General features: G+C 41.4%; 1 protein-coding gene across 3 annotated transcripts in view; it reads right to left on the bottom strand.

Annotated features, from left to right (window-relative positions):
- SLC9A7 (solute carrier family 9 member A7) overlaps positions 1-12,638 on the bottom strand; it is a 191,520-nt gene extending 178,882 nt beyond the window's left edge. Inside the window, exon 1 of one of the 3 annotated variants that reach the window (XM_036996307.2) lies at positions 11,991-12,638. In XM_036996307.2, the coding sequence (XP_036852202.1) occupies positions 11,991-12,321 (331 nt within the window). In that variant the 5' untranslated portion in view covers positions 12,322-12,638. The remainder of the gene's footprint in view (positions 1-11,990) is intronic. The other 2 variants (XM_036996306.2, XM_036996308.2) reach the window with 2 other exon arrangements.
- Between the last annotated feature and the right edge of the window lie 286 nt (positions 12,639-12,924).

Here is a 12,924-nt window from a genome sequence, read left to right on the forward strand (position 1 = left end):
CTTCAGAAGATTGGAGACTGTTGAGATATAGGCTTGGGGTTGGTTAATGACTGTGCATTGAGTCCCCTATACAGAATTTTATTGTTGTTAACAACCATTTGATCAATAAATATGAGAGATGCCCTCTCAAAAAAAAAAACCAATAGACTAGAAATAGAAAGGAACTTCCTCAACATGATAAAGGCCATATGTGAAAAACTCACATCTAACATCAGTGCTGAAAGGCTGAAACCTTTTCCCCTAAGATTCAGAACTATAAGGATGCCTACTTTCACCACTTCTATTCAACATAGTACTGGAAGTTCTAACCAGAGAAATGAGGCAAGAAAGGAAAATGCATCCAAACTGGAAAAGAAGAGGTAAAACTATCTCCATTTGCAGATGACATGATCTTATACATAAAAAAGACTCTGAAGAATCCACAAAACACTGTTAGAGATAATAAATTCAACAAATTTGCAGAATGCAATATCAACACCAAAAAAATCAGTAATATTTCTATACATTATCAATGAACGATCTAAAAAGGAAATTAAGAAAGCAATTCCATTTGCAATAGCATCAAAAAGAATAACATACTTAGGAATAAATTTAACCAAGAAGGTGCAACAGTAGTACACTGAGAACTACAAAACATTGCCAAAAGAAATTAAAGACCTAATTAATGAAAATATATCATGCTCATGGATTTAAAAACTTAAAGGCATTAACATGACAATACTACCCAAAGCAATACATAGACTATCGAAATCTCAGTGACAGAAATGGAAAAACCCATCCTAAAACTTATATTGAATATCAAGGCACTTTGGTAGCTAAAACAATCCTGAAAAAAGAACAGTTAGATTTACACTTCCAAATTTTAAAACTTACTATAAAGCTACAGTAATCAAAATAATGTGTTACTGGCTTAAGGCTAGACATAGACCAATGGAACAGAATTGAGCACCTACAAATATGCCTTCACATATTGACTTTTTGACAAGGGTGCCAAGAGCATTCAGTGAGGAAAGGAAAGCTTCTTCAACACATGGTGCTGGGGTAACTGGATGTTAACATACAAAAGAATGAGTTTGGTTATTTCCCTTGTACCACATACAAAAAATTAACTCAAAACAGGTAAAAGATCTAAATTTAAGAGCTAAAAGTAGAAAACTCTTCAAAGAAAATATAAGGGGAAAACTTCATTGCATTGGATTTGGCAATAATTTCTTAAATACGATACCGAAAGCACAGGCAAGATAGGAAAAATAGATAAGCTGAACTTCATCAAAACACCTTTTGTATATCAAAGGACATTGTCATAGAGTAAAAAAGGTATACCATGGAATAGTATAAAATATTTGCAAATCATATATCTGATAAGAATATTATATATCAAGAATATATAAATAACTCCTACTACTTAGTAACAATTAAAAAAAGTACAGTTTAAAATGGGGAAAGGATTTTAATTTGCATTTCTCTGATGATTAGTGATGTGGAGCATCTTTTCATGTGTCTGTTGGCCATCTGAATTTCTTTAGAGAACTGTCTATTCAGCTCCTCTGCCCATTTTTTAATTGGATTATTTGCTTTTTGTTTGTTGAGGAGCGTGAGCTCTTTATGTATTTTGGATGTCAGCCCTTTATCGGATCTGTCATTTATGAATATATTCTCCTATACTGTAGGATACCTTTATTATTCAGCCATAAGAAGAAAACAAATCCTACCATTTGCAACAACATGGATGGAGCTAGAGGGTATTATGCTCAGTGAAATAAGCCAGGCAGAGAGAGACAAGTACCAAATGATTTCACTCATGCATGGAGTATAAGAACAAAGAAAAACTGAAGGAACAAAACAGCAGCAGAATCACAGAACCCAAGAATGGACTAACAGTAACCAAAGGGAAAGGGACTGAGGAGGATGGGTGGGAAGGGAGGGATAAGGGCAGGGAAAAAGAAAGGGGGCATTACGATTAGCATGTGTAATGTGGGGGGGGCACAGGGAGGGCTGTACAACACAGAGAAGACTAGTAGGGATTCCGCAGCATCTTACTACACTGATGGACAGTGACTGTAATGGGGTTTGTGGGGGGAACTTGGTGAAGAGGGGAGCCTAGTAAACAGAATGTTCATGCAATTGTAGGTTAATGATACCAAAATAAAAAATAAAATAAAATAAAAAAATAAACACCAAAAAAAATGGGGAAAGGACTTGAATGAACATTTCTCCAAAGAAAATGTACAAATGGCCAATAACCACAAGAAAAGATGTTCCACATCACTAGTCATTATAGAAATGCAAATCAAACCCATAATGAGCTACCACTTCAAAACTACTAAGGTGGTTATTTGAAAAACAAACAGAAAACAAGTATTGGAAAGGATGTGGAGAGACTGGAATCCTTGTGCATTGTGGTAAGAATGTAAAACATTGCAGACACTGTAGAAAGAAGGTTAGTGGTTCCTCCTCAAAGGTGAAACGTAGAACTACCATGTGATCCAGCAATTCCACTCCTAGGTATATACTCAAAAGAACTGAAAACAGGGGCTCAAACTCACAATAGGCAAAAGGTGGAAACAACCCAAGTGTCCATGAACTGATAAACAAAATGTGTTGTATATATACAACAGAATACTTTACTATTAAGCCATTGAAAGGAATAAAGTTCATGTACATGCTACAAGATGGATGAACCTTGAAGACACTATGCTAAGTGAAGTAAGTGAGATACAAATAAGTCAGGACAAATATATTGTGTGAATATACTTACATGAAATATCTAGAATAGGCAAATTTTGAACAAACAGAAAGTAGATTAGAGGTTATTAGGGGCTCGAGGAGGGAGAAATGAGGCATTTTAGATAAATGGGTACAGTTTCTGTTTGGGGTGATGGATTTTGTAATTAATGGTGATGGTCACCATTGAATGTTGTTCATGTTAGTGAACTGTACCATCAAAAATAATTACAATGGCAAATTTTATGTTATATGTATTGAACCACAATAAAAACAAGATAAAAAAAACATGTGGTTTGTCAGCTAAACACACAATCATCAGTAAACATATACTCACCTATCCATTATCCTTTCTTAAACAGCTCACTGCAATTCAGGCAGATGTTTTCACACACAAAGGTTTCCTTCTCAGAAACTGTACAGTCAGTGTGAATCTGAGTCATGAAAACCTGAAGGAAAACCTTCAATGCTAAGCAGTGTTATAGCATCTTATTTTTGTTAGATAAAATAGAATCCATTAAAGAAATACTTCCACGGCACCTACTCTGTGTCAGGCACTGTCCTAGAGGCAGAGGAAAGAGCAGCAAACAAAAGAAAATATTCCTACCTGCACAGGGATTACATTCTAATGTAACACATTCTAATATATTTTGTAGAAACTCTTCAGGAGACTGTGATATGCCTGTGACAACTATCATAGTAAGAGTGGAGAGCCCCGAGAGCTCAACAGACCCTGCTCTACCCAGCTCCCCACCCCTGTGATAGTGATGTCTAGAGATGAGAAAGCTTTTAAGCAACTGCTCCCACCTGAGAAGGCTTGGTGCAGCATCTCTAAACGTCCGTTGATGGCTTTTGCCCTGTAACAACTACTATCACATTGTCTTAGTCAGTTTGAGCTGCTATAACAAAGGGCCATAGACTGGTTGGCTTATAAACCCCAGAAATGTATTTTTCTCACAGTTCTGGAGTCTGGAAGTCCAAGATCAGGGAACTAGCATGGTCTGGTTCTAGTAAGAGTCCTCCTCTGGGTTGCAGACTGCTGATATCTTATTTTGTCCTCACATGGTGGAGACAGCTCTCTTGGGTTTTTTCTATAAGGACACTAATCCAGTTCATGAGAGCTCCATTTTCATGACCTAATTACCTCCCAAAGGCCATACCTCCTTATACCATCACATAGGGGGTTAGAATTTCAACATGAATTTTGGAGTTGGGGGGAGGAAACAAACATTCAGTCCCTAATACATGTCAATGGAGTAACACCTGGAATGTGGCCTTTGGGGTAAAAATGAGCAGGCATTTCGGCTTCTCTTATATTCAAGGGCCCCAGGCTGATCTAGCACAGGACAATCAAGTCTTCCAAATTGGCCAGCCTCACTCCTTGCAGTGGGACACTGGAGTCTGGGGCCAAAGCCCCAGCTAATATAAAAAGGTTTCTTGGTTTTGTTTTATACTCTGGGCATAGATTTCCCTTGGAGATCTCCAGGAACCAGGTGATGGGGCAGGATTCAGGTTCTACTCTATCCTGGCCAAATACATCCTGAACCATAATGATCTCATCTTTCAGTAGATCCCCACTTACCAATTTCAAACATATGACCCTAAACAAATGAGGTCCTAGGCCTAACTTTCAATTTCTTCATTTGGCAAAATGAGACCAAGTAACACAGTCTTCGTACATTTGATGTGAAGTTTAAATGGCTTAAAGTACGCAAGATCCTTAACACAGTGCCTGTTACAGCTATTATAGCAGGTGCTCAGTAAACAGTTGCTATTTTTTCTACACTTAATTACAAAAAACACCGTGAATGTATTTAAAAGGTGAAAACTTAAATATTCTATAGCAGTGAGTTTCAAACTTGCCCTTAAAAAAAAAACCTGATAATGTACTGAAACACAGACTTCTGGGCCCCACTCTGAGACATTCCAAATAAGTCTGGGGCCAGACCTACTATTTCTAACAAGTTTCCAGGTAATGCTGATAGGTCTATTGAAATAACTTCATAAATTCAAGATAAATGCTCTCTTCAAACTGGATTATGCAAAAAATTCAGTTTATCAACAACCAACAACAACAAAACCCACAAGCAAATCCTACTACATCAAATACTGCATCAAAGGATTGTCCAGATGCCTTCCAAACCTGTTCTTCCCCCAGCTAGACTACATTTCCCTGCCTCCCTTCCAGTAAGATGTGGCCTCGTGATCACATTCTGTCCAACAGAAACCTGAAAAGCAATGTGCAACATTTCCAGGCTCAGCACATAAATCTTCCCCATATGATCCTCTTTTTTCTTCCCCATTCATTGGCTGAAGAAGGAGGACTCCAAAACCCTAAGGGATGGGAAGCCACCTGGTCCCTGAATCACCACACGGAAAGTCACCTGCCAGACCACTGCACTGGCCCATTACATGAGTAAAAAAACTGAATTTTCTTATATTATGCCACAAATGTGGGGTTAGTCTGTTTGAACATCTAGCATTACTCTAATACATTTATCCACATTGATTAAAAGCTATACAACATGCTTTAACCAAAAGAGAAAAGTCGCCTAACATACATATTATCTTGTAAATGGAACAGAGGCAATTTTTCAAGACATGTGAACTTAAAAATAAAACTAAAAAAAATTAAAGTTACTGGTTCTTATGTAAGCCTAACATCATCTCATGTAAACTAATGTCAAACAGCATTACTCAGTGTCAAAAAGAGTTTAATAAGAGTAACAGACAGGTTGTATATAGTATCACCTGTGTAACCTTTCAGGCAGGAAGGTTAACAGGTTACCAGCTAACATGTTAACAAAGAAGTTAATGTCTTCTCCAATCTTCTATTTTAATGAAAATTTCAAAACATACAAAGAAGCTGAAAGAAGAATATAAAACATACCCTTTCACCCACCACCCAGATTTAACAATTGCTAGTATTTTGCTATATTTGTTTTTTTTATATATGTAGTGTTTTTTGACTGAACTTTTTGAAAGTAAGTTGCATACATTAAGACTCGTACACTTCACCCCTAAATACTGAAGCCTGCATCTCCAAAGAATAAGTATATTATCCTGTATAACCTCAATGATCACATCTAAGAAAAATAACAGTAATTTCTAATATCATCTAATACCAAGTCCACATTCAAACATCACTCATTGTCCCCAAAAGATTTTTTAGAGCTCATTTTCATGACCAGAAGGCAATCAAGCATCCTATGCCACATTCAGCTATGTCTCTTTGGTCTCCATTAACAGAACACTGTCTACTTAGGCTGCTAGAACAGACTGGGTGGCTTAAACAACAGACATTTATTTCTCACAATTCTGGAGGCTGAGAAGTTCAAATTCAAGGTACTGGCAGATTCAGTGTCTGGTTAGGGTCCTTTTCCTGTCTTGTAAATGGCTGCCTTCTTGCTGTGTCCTCACATGGTAGAGAGTGGGGAGAGCTCTGGTCTTTTCCTCTTCTTATGAAGGTACTATTCCATCACGGAGGCTCCACCCTCGTGAACTCATCTAAACCTAATTACCTCCCAAAAGACCCACCCCCAAATACCATCACATTGGAGATTAGGGCTTCAACATAGGAATCTGGGGGAGGGAAAGGTGACAGGGACACAATTCAGTCCATCATGAACACTTAACCTGCCTTTTTGTTTCCCTTGACATAGATTTTTCTGAAGAAAGCAGGACAAACGTCTTATAGATTGTCCCATATTTTTGGCTACATCTAATTTGTTTCACATGGTATTTTAGAACTTGTTTCTCTATCCCCTATGTTTCCTGCAAACTGGAAGAGATGTGTCTAGAATCTCAATTTGATTCAGATGAACATTTGGAGAATGAATACTACATAGGTAAAATGATATACTTCCTACTGCATCATGTCAGGAGGCACATAATATCAGAGAGTTCAACAAGGAGCAAGAAAAATTTGATGACTTGGCTATAAGATCATGACTGCCAGACCCTTTCCCTGTAGAGGTACCTTCTTTCCTTAGTGATAGGCAAGTAATCTGTGGGATGATACTCAGCACCACGCAAGTACCATGTTCCCAGACAACCTCTCACCTATGGCTCTGGAGCTCACTGAAAATCCTTGTCTGAATCTATTATCATTGGGAGCTGTGAAATGGTGACTTTCTAATTATATCATTCCAAAATGGTTAATTTGTGAAAAGTTCTAAGACAAGCTTTCAGGAAATGTCATTTTTCTCATTTTAAGATACATTTCACTTCCATTTGAAACTTTTCAATAACTATAAGTATTCTTTAGGCCCAGAGATTTTTTAAAAGAGCATCTTAACATCCAAGGGAAATGCTACCTAAACACATAACTACAATTAACTACAGCCTCCTATTTCTAATGCGTATTTTGCTACAGAAAAGTTTTTTGCATTCTTTTTAAATAGAGTTTCAACTGTGAAGGTAATGTGTCAATGTTACAGAAATTTCAGGCCATTCTGAAGAGTATAAAAGGAAAAGTAACATCTCCCCTCCCTCTCGCCCAACAACTGGTCCCACTCCCAAAGGATAACCATTGGTAAGTTTGTGTATCCTTCCAGAGGAGCACACATGCCATACAGAAGTATATACACACCATGTTTCTACATATATATTACATAATTTAATATGTACATTTAACACAGTGCCTGTTATATATATACATTATATATATAATGTATATATTACATTATGTATATATACATATACAAAGAATAAATGAGATAATGTTATACGTACTGTTCTATGCCTTGTTTTTTCCACAACAGTATGTGTGGACAACTCCCCTAAAAAGACATCTCAAAACACCTCTTTTTACTGGCTGCCTATTGTTCCTTAGTGGGAATGTGCTGTAATTTAACCAGTCCCTTCTTGATGAGTACTGAAACTTGTTTCTGCTGCAACAAATATTGCTGTGTAACATAATGTGCTAGTGAGAGTATTTCTGAAGGATAAGTCCAAGAATTGAGAGTGCTGGATAAAACAGTAGGTTAGGCATGATATAAATTTCTTCTAGGTATTAACAAATAGACCACCAAAAAAATTACAATTCTCTTCAGTCCTACTAACTGTATCTTAACGCATTGCAAAATTACAGCAGGCCTTTACTGAACCAACCTCAAGTAGCAAAGCTGGCCAAAAAATCGCAGAATCTGAAGGGAGAATGAGAACTAATATTTTACCAAGTGTTCAAGTACCAGGCACTGCTCTTGACTGACTTACAGTATCTTGATAATACAATAACCCTGTAAGGTCAGTGACACTGTCTCCATTTTTGAAAAGCAGAAACTAAGGTTCAGAGAGCTTACCCAATATTATACAGCTTTCAAAGTAACAGGGTCAGCATTTGAACCCAGAGGATCTGGTCCCCAAGTGAGACCATATGGAGCTGCCCCAAACTGGGGCCAAAGTGAGGGGCTCTTAAAAACACAAGGGCTCCCAATTGACCAGATGACAGTGGTTCCAAAATGTTAATTTCATGTTACTGCACAGAGTCATATTTTCCCCCTGCAGACTTTGCCTATGAGCTCACCCTCAGGCTGTGCTTAGCAGTCAGCTCCAACAAAACAACAATGAGCCCCTCGCCACAGAGCCTGGATGCGCACTTGGAAAGTTGACAGGTGTGGAGGCAGGGGGAGCAAGAAACAGGTGGGTAGGCTAGCATAGCCTAGTTAGGTGTTTTGGACCGTTATCAGTTGTCACAAAAACATTATGGGAGAAGTGGAACTACTGCACACAGGAGAGAGAACCACAATTAGGTGACACAGTCTGTTTACATCGCCTTTCCTGGCCTCGAACACTTGCTATTTCTGCTGCCCAGACATGCTGGGCCTGGTAACTTTAGGATTCACTTAATCATGAACAGAGCCAGACAGCTGGGAGCTCCCGGCCCTGACCTAACAGGTGCCACTGGTGCCAAGTAGGTGTCTTGCCCACTGCCGTGAAGCTCCCAACACAGGGGTCAGGGGGGCTTGCAGGGCTGCTTTCAACTTCCTGGAGGAGTCTGGTCTGGGGCCACCTGCCCTTTTAGGTGCCTGGGCCTGTTGTCAGAGAGGAGTGCTTATAACTGTCCCTTGATGGGAGGGGAAGTCCTTCTCCATTCAAACGCTCAGCATTCACAGTGTGTCTCTTACTGCCCTTTGGTCCTTTGCAGCCAAACAAGCCTTATTATGGGATCTATTTGTGTGTACCACTCCTAATTCAACACCAACTCTTCTTGGGGATAATAGGATAAAAAGGAGAAAGGGGAAGAAAGGAAAATCTCTTTTCTTTCTCCGTTTTTGTCTCCATTCCAGGCACAGGGCTCCAGAAGTTCCATGGGTACATTCAACCAACTGAAAGGTTACATAAATTGATACCATAATGTGATTTAAATAAGTATAAGTGGGCATTGAAGTGGATGATTTGAGGAGCATCTTAAAATGCCATTGTGAATGCCACAGAATGGAGAAATGGACTCACTGTTAGGAGATTCCACTTTCACAGAGCAAAATTGAAAAGCATGAAAGGGTATAAAGTGGTCTACCTCCCACCCCTACATCACAGGCACCCAGTTCTTCCCCCACAAGGGAACCAAAGGTACTAATCTATTGCATGTCCTTCCAGAGATATTTATGTTTATACCAGCAAATATATATATATGTGTATGTGTATATGTATGCAAATATATATGTATCACAATTTGTTTTAATATATTACTATATATCAATAATATATATCACTATTTTAAATATTTTAATATTAAATATCCCATTCAGATTAAAGTATTACTTAAATATTTTTAAAGGGGTAGAGATTATATTTTCTTTTAATTTCAAAGTAGAGAGTTTTGAAATTCACAGTTGAACTGTCACTCATAAAAATTTACCAGCACTTAAAAGTTAAAACATTTACCCCCAGAAATCATGTTAGGTACCCAGCACACAGCAGATGCTTAACAAATGTTTCCTTAGGTCTTTTTTTTCTTTATTACTCAGAGGCAACAGGATAATTACTCACTTCCTCTACTGATATCAAGAAATGAAATCAGATTTCTTACTGTTAACAAAGAGAAGTCCTGAAAATCTGTACTGCACTCACCGAAGGGTTCAAAGATTTTCATACTGATTTTTTTAAATCAGAATCCCCATCCCAATAGTCTTCAGGATATAATGAATAATTAACTAATCAAATGACTAATATTAGACTTCAGATTTGGTGAGGGGCTTGAAAAAGAAGACTGAATATCCCCAAGAGAAAGAGAGAAGTGGTTTTTCACAATTACACGCAATCCACACTGAAATATCAAAATTTGGCATAACCTAGAACATCACATATTGACAAACTAAATTAATTGGTATATTTCAAAGTACACTAAAACCCAAAGGCAAAGAACAAAATTACACAGGACAGTATAAGATGATGTTGCCTTTTCTGAACAATCATCAATTAAACCACATTTTGGGAACACAAAATGAAACAGCACACTGTAGTATGGCCCCAGTGACTACTAGATTAAGATGAGTTTAAAAAGTACATTGCAGCAAAGGAAAATTCCACTGTTGTTTTTAAGCCTTAAGAAAAATGTGACTAAACTCCTAAGAACATGGAGTACTCCTCAGAAAATACTTTTTTAAATCTCCATTTATTTTCCATGCACTTGAGCATGTACTTATGAGCCTGTCAAATCTACCTTCTAAAAGTATTTCACATGGTACTTCAATGAATTGGATCTAGGGGCTATAAAATAAAAATATTTTCATGGCTATCTAAATACATATAAAGGCAATCTTCATTTGCATTATGGCTTGGAGACAATTGCCAGAAATGACAACATGCTTCATTCCCCGCTCTATCTGCTCAAGAAACCTCCTATCTTACCTACAGCCCTGGTCTTAAGTCATTTGTCACCGACTGACACAAACAACAGAGCTCAAGAATGGCTAGGTAATCGAGGCCAAAGTTTGTGTTCACATCTGTAATTTGCAATAACCAAACTCAGTTTTAGACCTGGTCCTGTTTCAATTTAAGATCTGTTTTGACCACTACCGCTTTAAAACTAGAGGGCTCTCAAAGGTACTTCATTACCTCAGCGGCCATGAGCCCAGAGCTGTCAACAACCAATCAGGAACCCTGAGCAGCAAGGCAGAGGGGCAAGGGTAATTTCCACATTAAAAATTAAGGTGTCTGCTTTCCATTCTCTATCAGGGAACTCTGAATGGAAATTGAGTGAAGAGATCTCTCCAGCATAAGTGACGAAGTAAAATGTTCCCTATTGGGAATAGCCATGAAGTCGGCTCATGTAATTCACATGAGGGTGCCAACCTGGGTCTTAACTCCACCGAATTTAATTCAAAACAAGAATACTTGGTTCCATTTTGGAGTCATGGTGGGCAGAGGAATCAGGAGTGGGGGGGGGGAGGATGATCAGGTTATGACTAACTGACATCCATGTAATATAACCTTAAGATTTGTGCCTACTGCTGTGCAGGTAACACAGCCTATGCCATTAAATCCAGAAAAAGATGATGGCATCAGCCCACTCTTCACAACAAAAGGCGGCTCACTTCAAATTAAAACCACCACTTTACCTCTTCATACACTCATAAACGTGTCTTCAAAGTCGCATCCCTGTCACAATCTGAGGAATACAAACACTCTTCACTTGGAGAAGGCACAGAACTGAGTATACCTTACCACCCGGCCATAAGGGTGGGAAGCGAGAGCACCTCCCCAGCTAGGCCTGACAGGCTGGTGTACCACTCTGGGCCCTGGACCACCTCACCTTTTCACAGCGCTTTATGCTCCCACTTTATTAACAAGAGACCCCGGAACACAATTGTCAGAAGTGGGCGACCACCCGTGTTGGACATGGATGTGGCATCCACGAGGCGCGGTCAGCCCGTACCCCAGCCGAGAAACCCTCACTGTGGCCTGCCCCTTGGGGTGGCGCTGTCCCGAGAGAGCACCACATCCCGCCATGGCACACACACCCTGTTGAGCTAAAATGGGGCGGGGGCCGGGACGATGCGAGACGAAACCGAGACAGAACCGGGAGACACAACCGGCCACTTCCGTGCCTTTCATTTTTTTCGGTTCCCCGATGAAGAAAGATGGAAATGGCGTGGAATTATTTTTAATGATAATAGGCAGAAAATGTAGACAGTTGACCTTGGGAACCAACACCGTCGCAGGGGGAAACGGAAAGGAAACGAAACACGTTGGCAAGTGAAAGGGAAGCCCGGCGCGGCGTCGGGGGTTTCGGGGGTGGTGGGCGCGGTAGGGGTGCTCACCGTAGATCATGGCCAGCCCGGTCTCATGCAGGAAGCGCACCCGGCGGTGCTTGAAGAGCCAGATGGTGAGGATGGTGAGCGTGAGCAGCAGGATGAATGTGAGCAGGCTCACGCTGTCTTGACGGTGGCTCTCCTCAGCCTCCTTCTCAGTGGCGAGCTCCTCCATGGCGCTGCTGTCCTCGGCCACCGCCCCTGAGGAGGAGGCCGCGGCCGCGACATGCAGCCCCCGACTCAGCAGCAGCGGCAGCAACTGCAGCAACAGCAGCAGCCGCTGTGGCAGCACCCGGGCCGCCCACTGCGGGCCAACCCTCGCCGCGTCACCAGGCTCCATGGCCCCGCGGCTGCCCGCGCCTCCTGCCTGAGGGGACCAACAGCCCGCGCAGTCTGCAGGTTCTCGCGGCGTCGCCTACCAGTCCGAGGGGCTGCGGCCGCCGCCGCTCAGTCGCGCTCGCGCCGGGCCGGGGCCGCGCCGGGAGCCGCGCGTGGGGGAGGGGTGCGCGCAGTGCGCAGGATCCCCAAGCACCGCCCCCCTTCCGCACACCTGTCCGGCCCCCGCCGCGTTGCGCCCGGCGCCGAAGCTGGTATCCGCTCGCCCCTTGACCCCTGCGCGCAGCCGTTGGACCCTCCCCTCCCTGCGCTCCTCACAGCGACCTGGCGCACCTGGCCAGGCCATCTGGGGTCGCGTGACCAGTTTCTGGGCAGTCGCCGCCGCGCTTCCCAGATGCGCCGCCAGAGGTCGCCTGTCCCCGGCGGGAACATCGGCCTGGATTCATGTAGTGCGGTCTCCAGCCCTGTCTCTGGGGCTACCGCGAAGTGTTCGATCTCAGGCCGATGTTACGCCGCCCTGGGCCCAGTAAGGCGGGAGGCCACGAAGCCACGTTAACCCCTACACCTCTCTTTCCACATCTCTCACAGCGCCTTCCAGTTCTCGAGG

This window comes from Manis javanica, chromosome X (assembly GCF_040802235.1).
Source record: "Manis javanica isolate MJ-LG chromosome X, MJ_LKY, whole genome shotgun sequence".
NCBI lineage: Eukaryota > Metazoa > Chordata > Mammalia > Pholidota > Manidae > Manis > Manis javanica.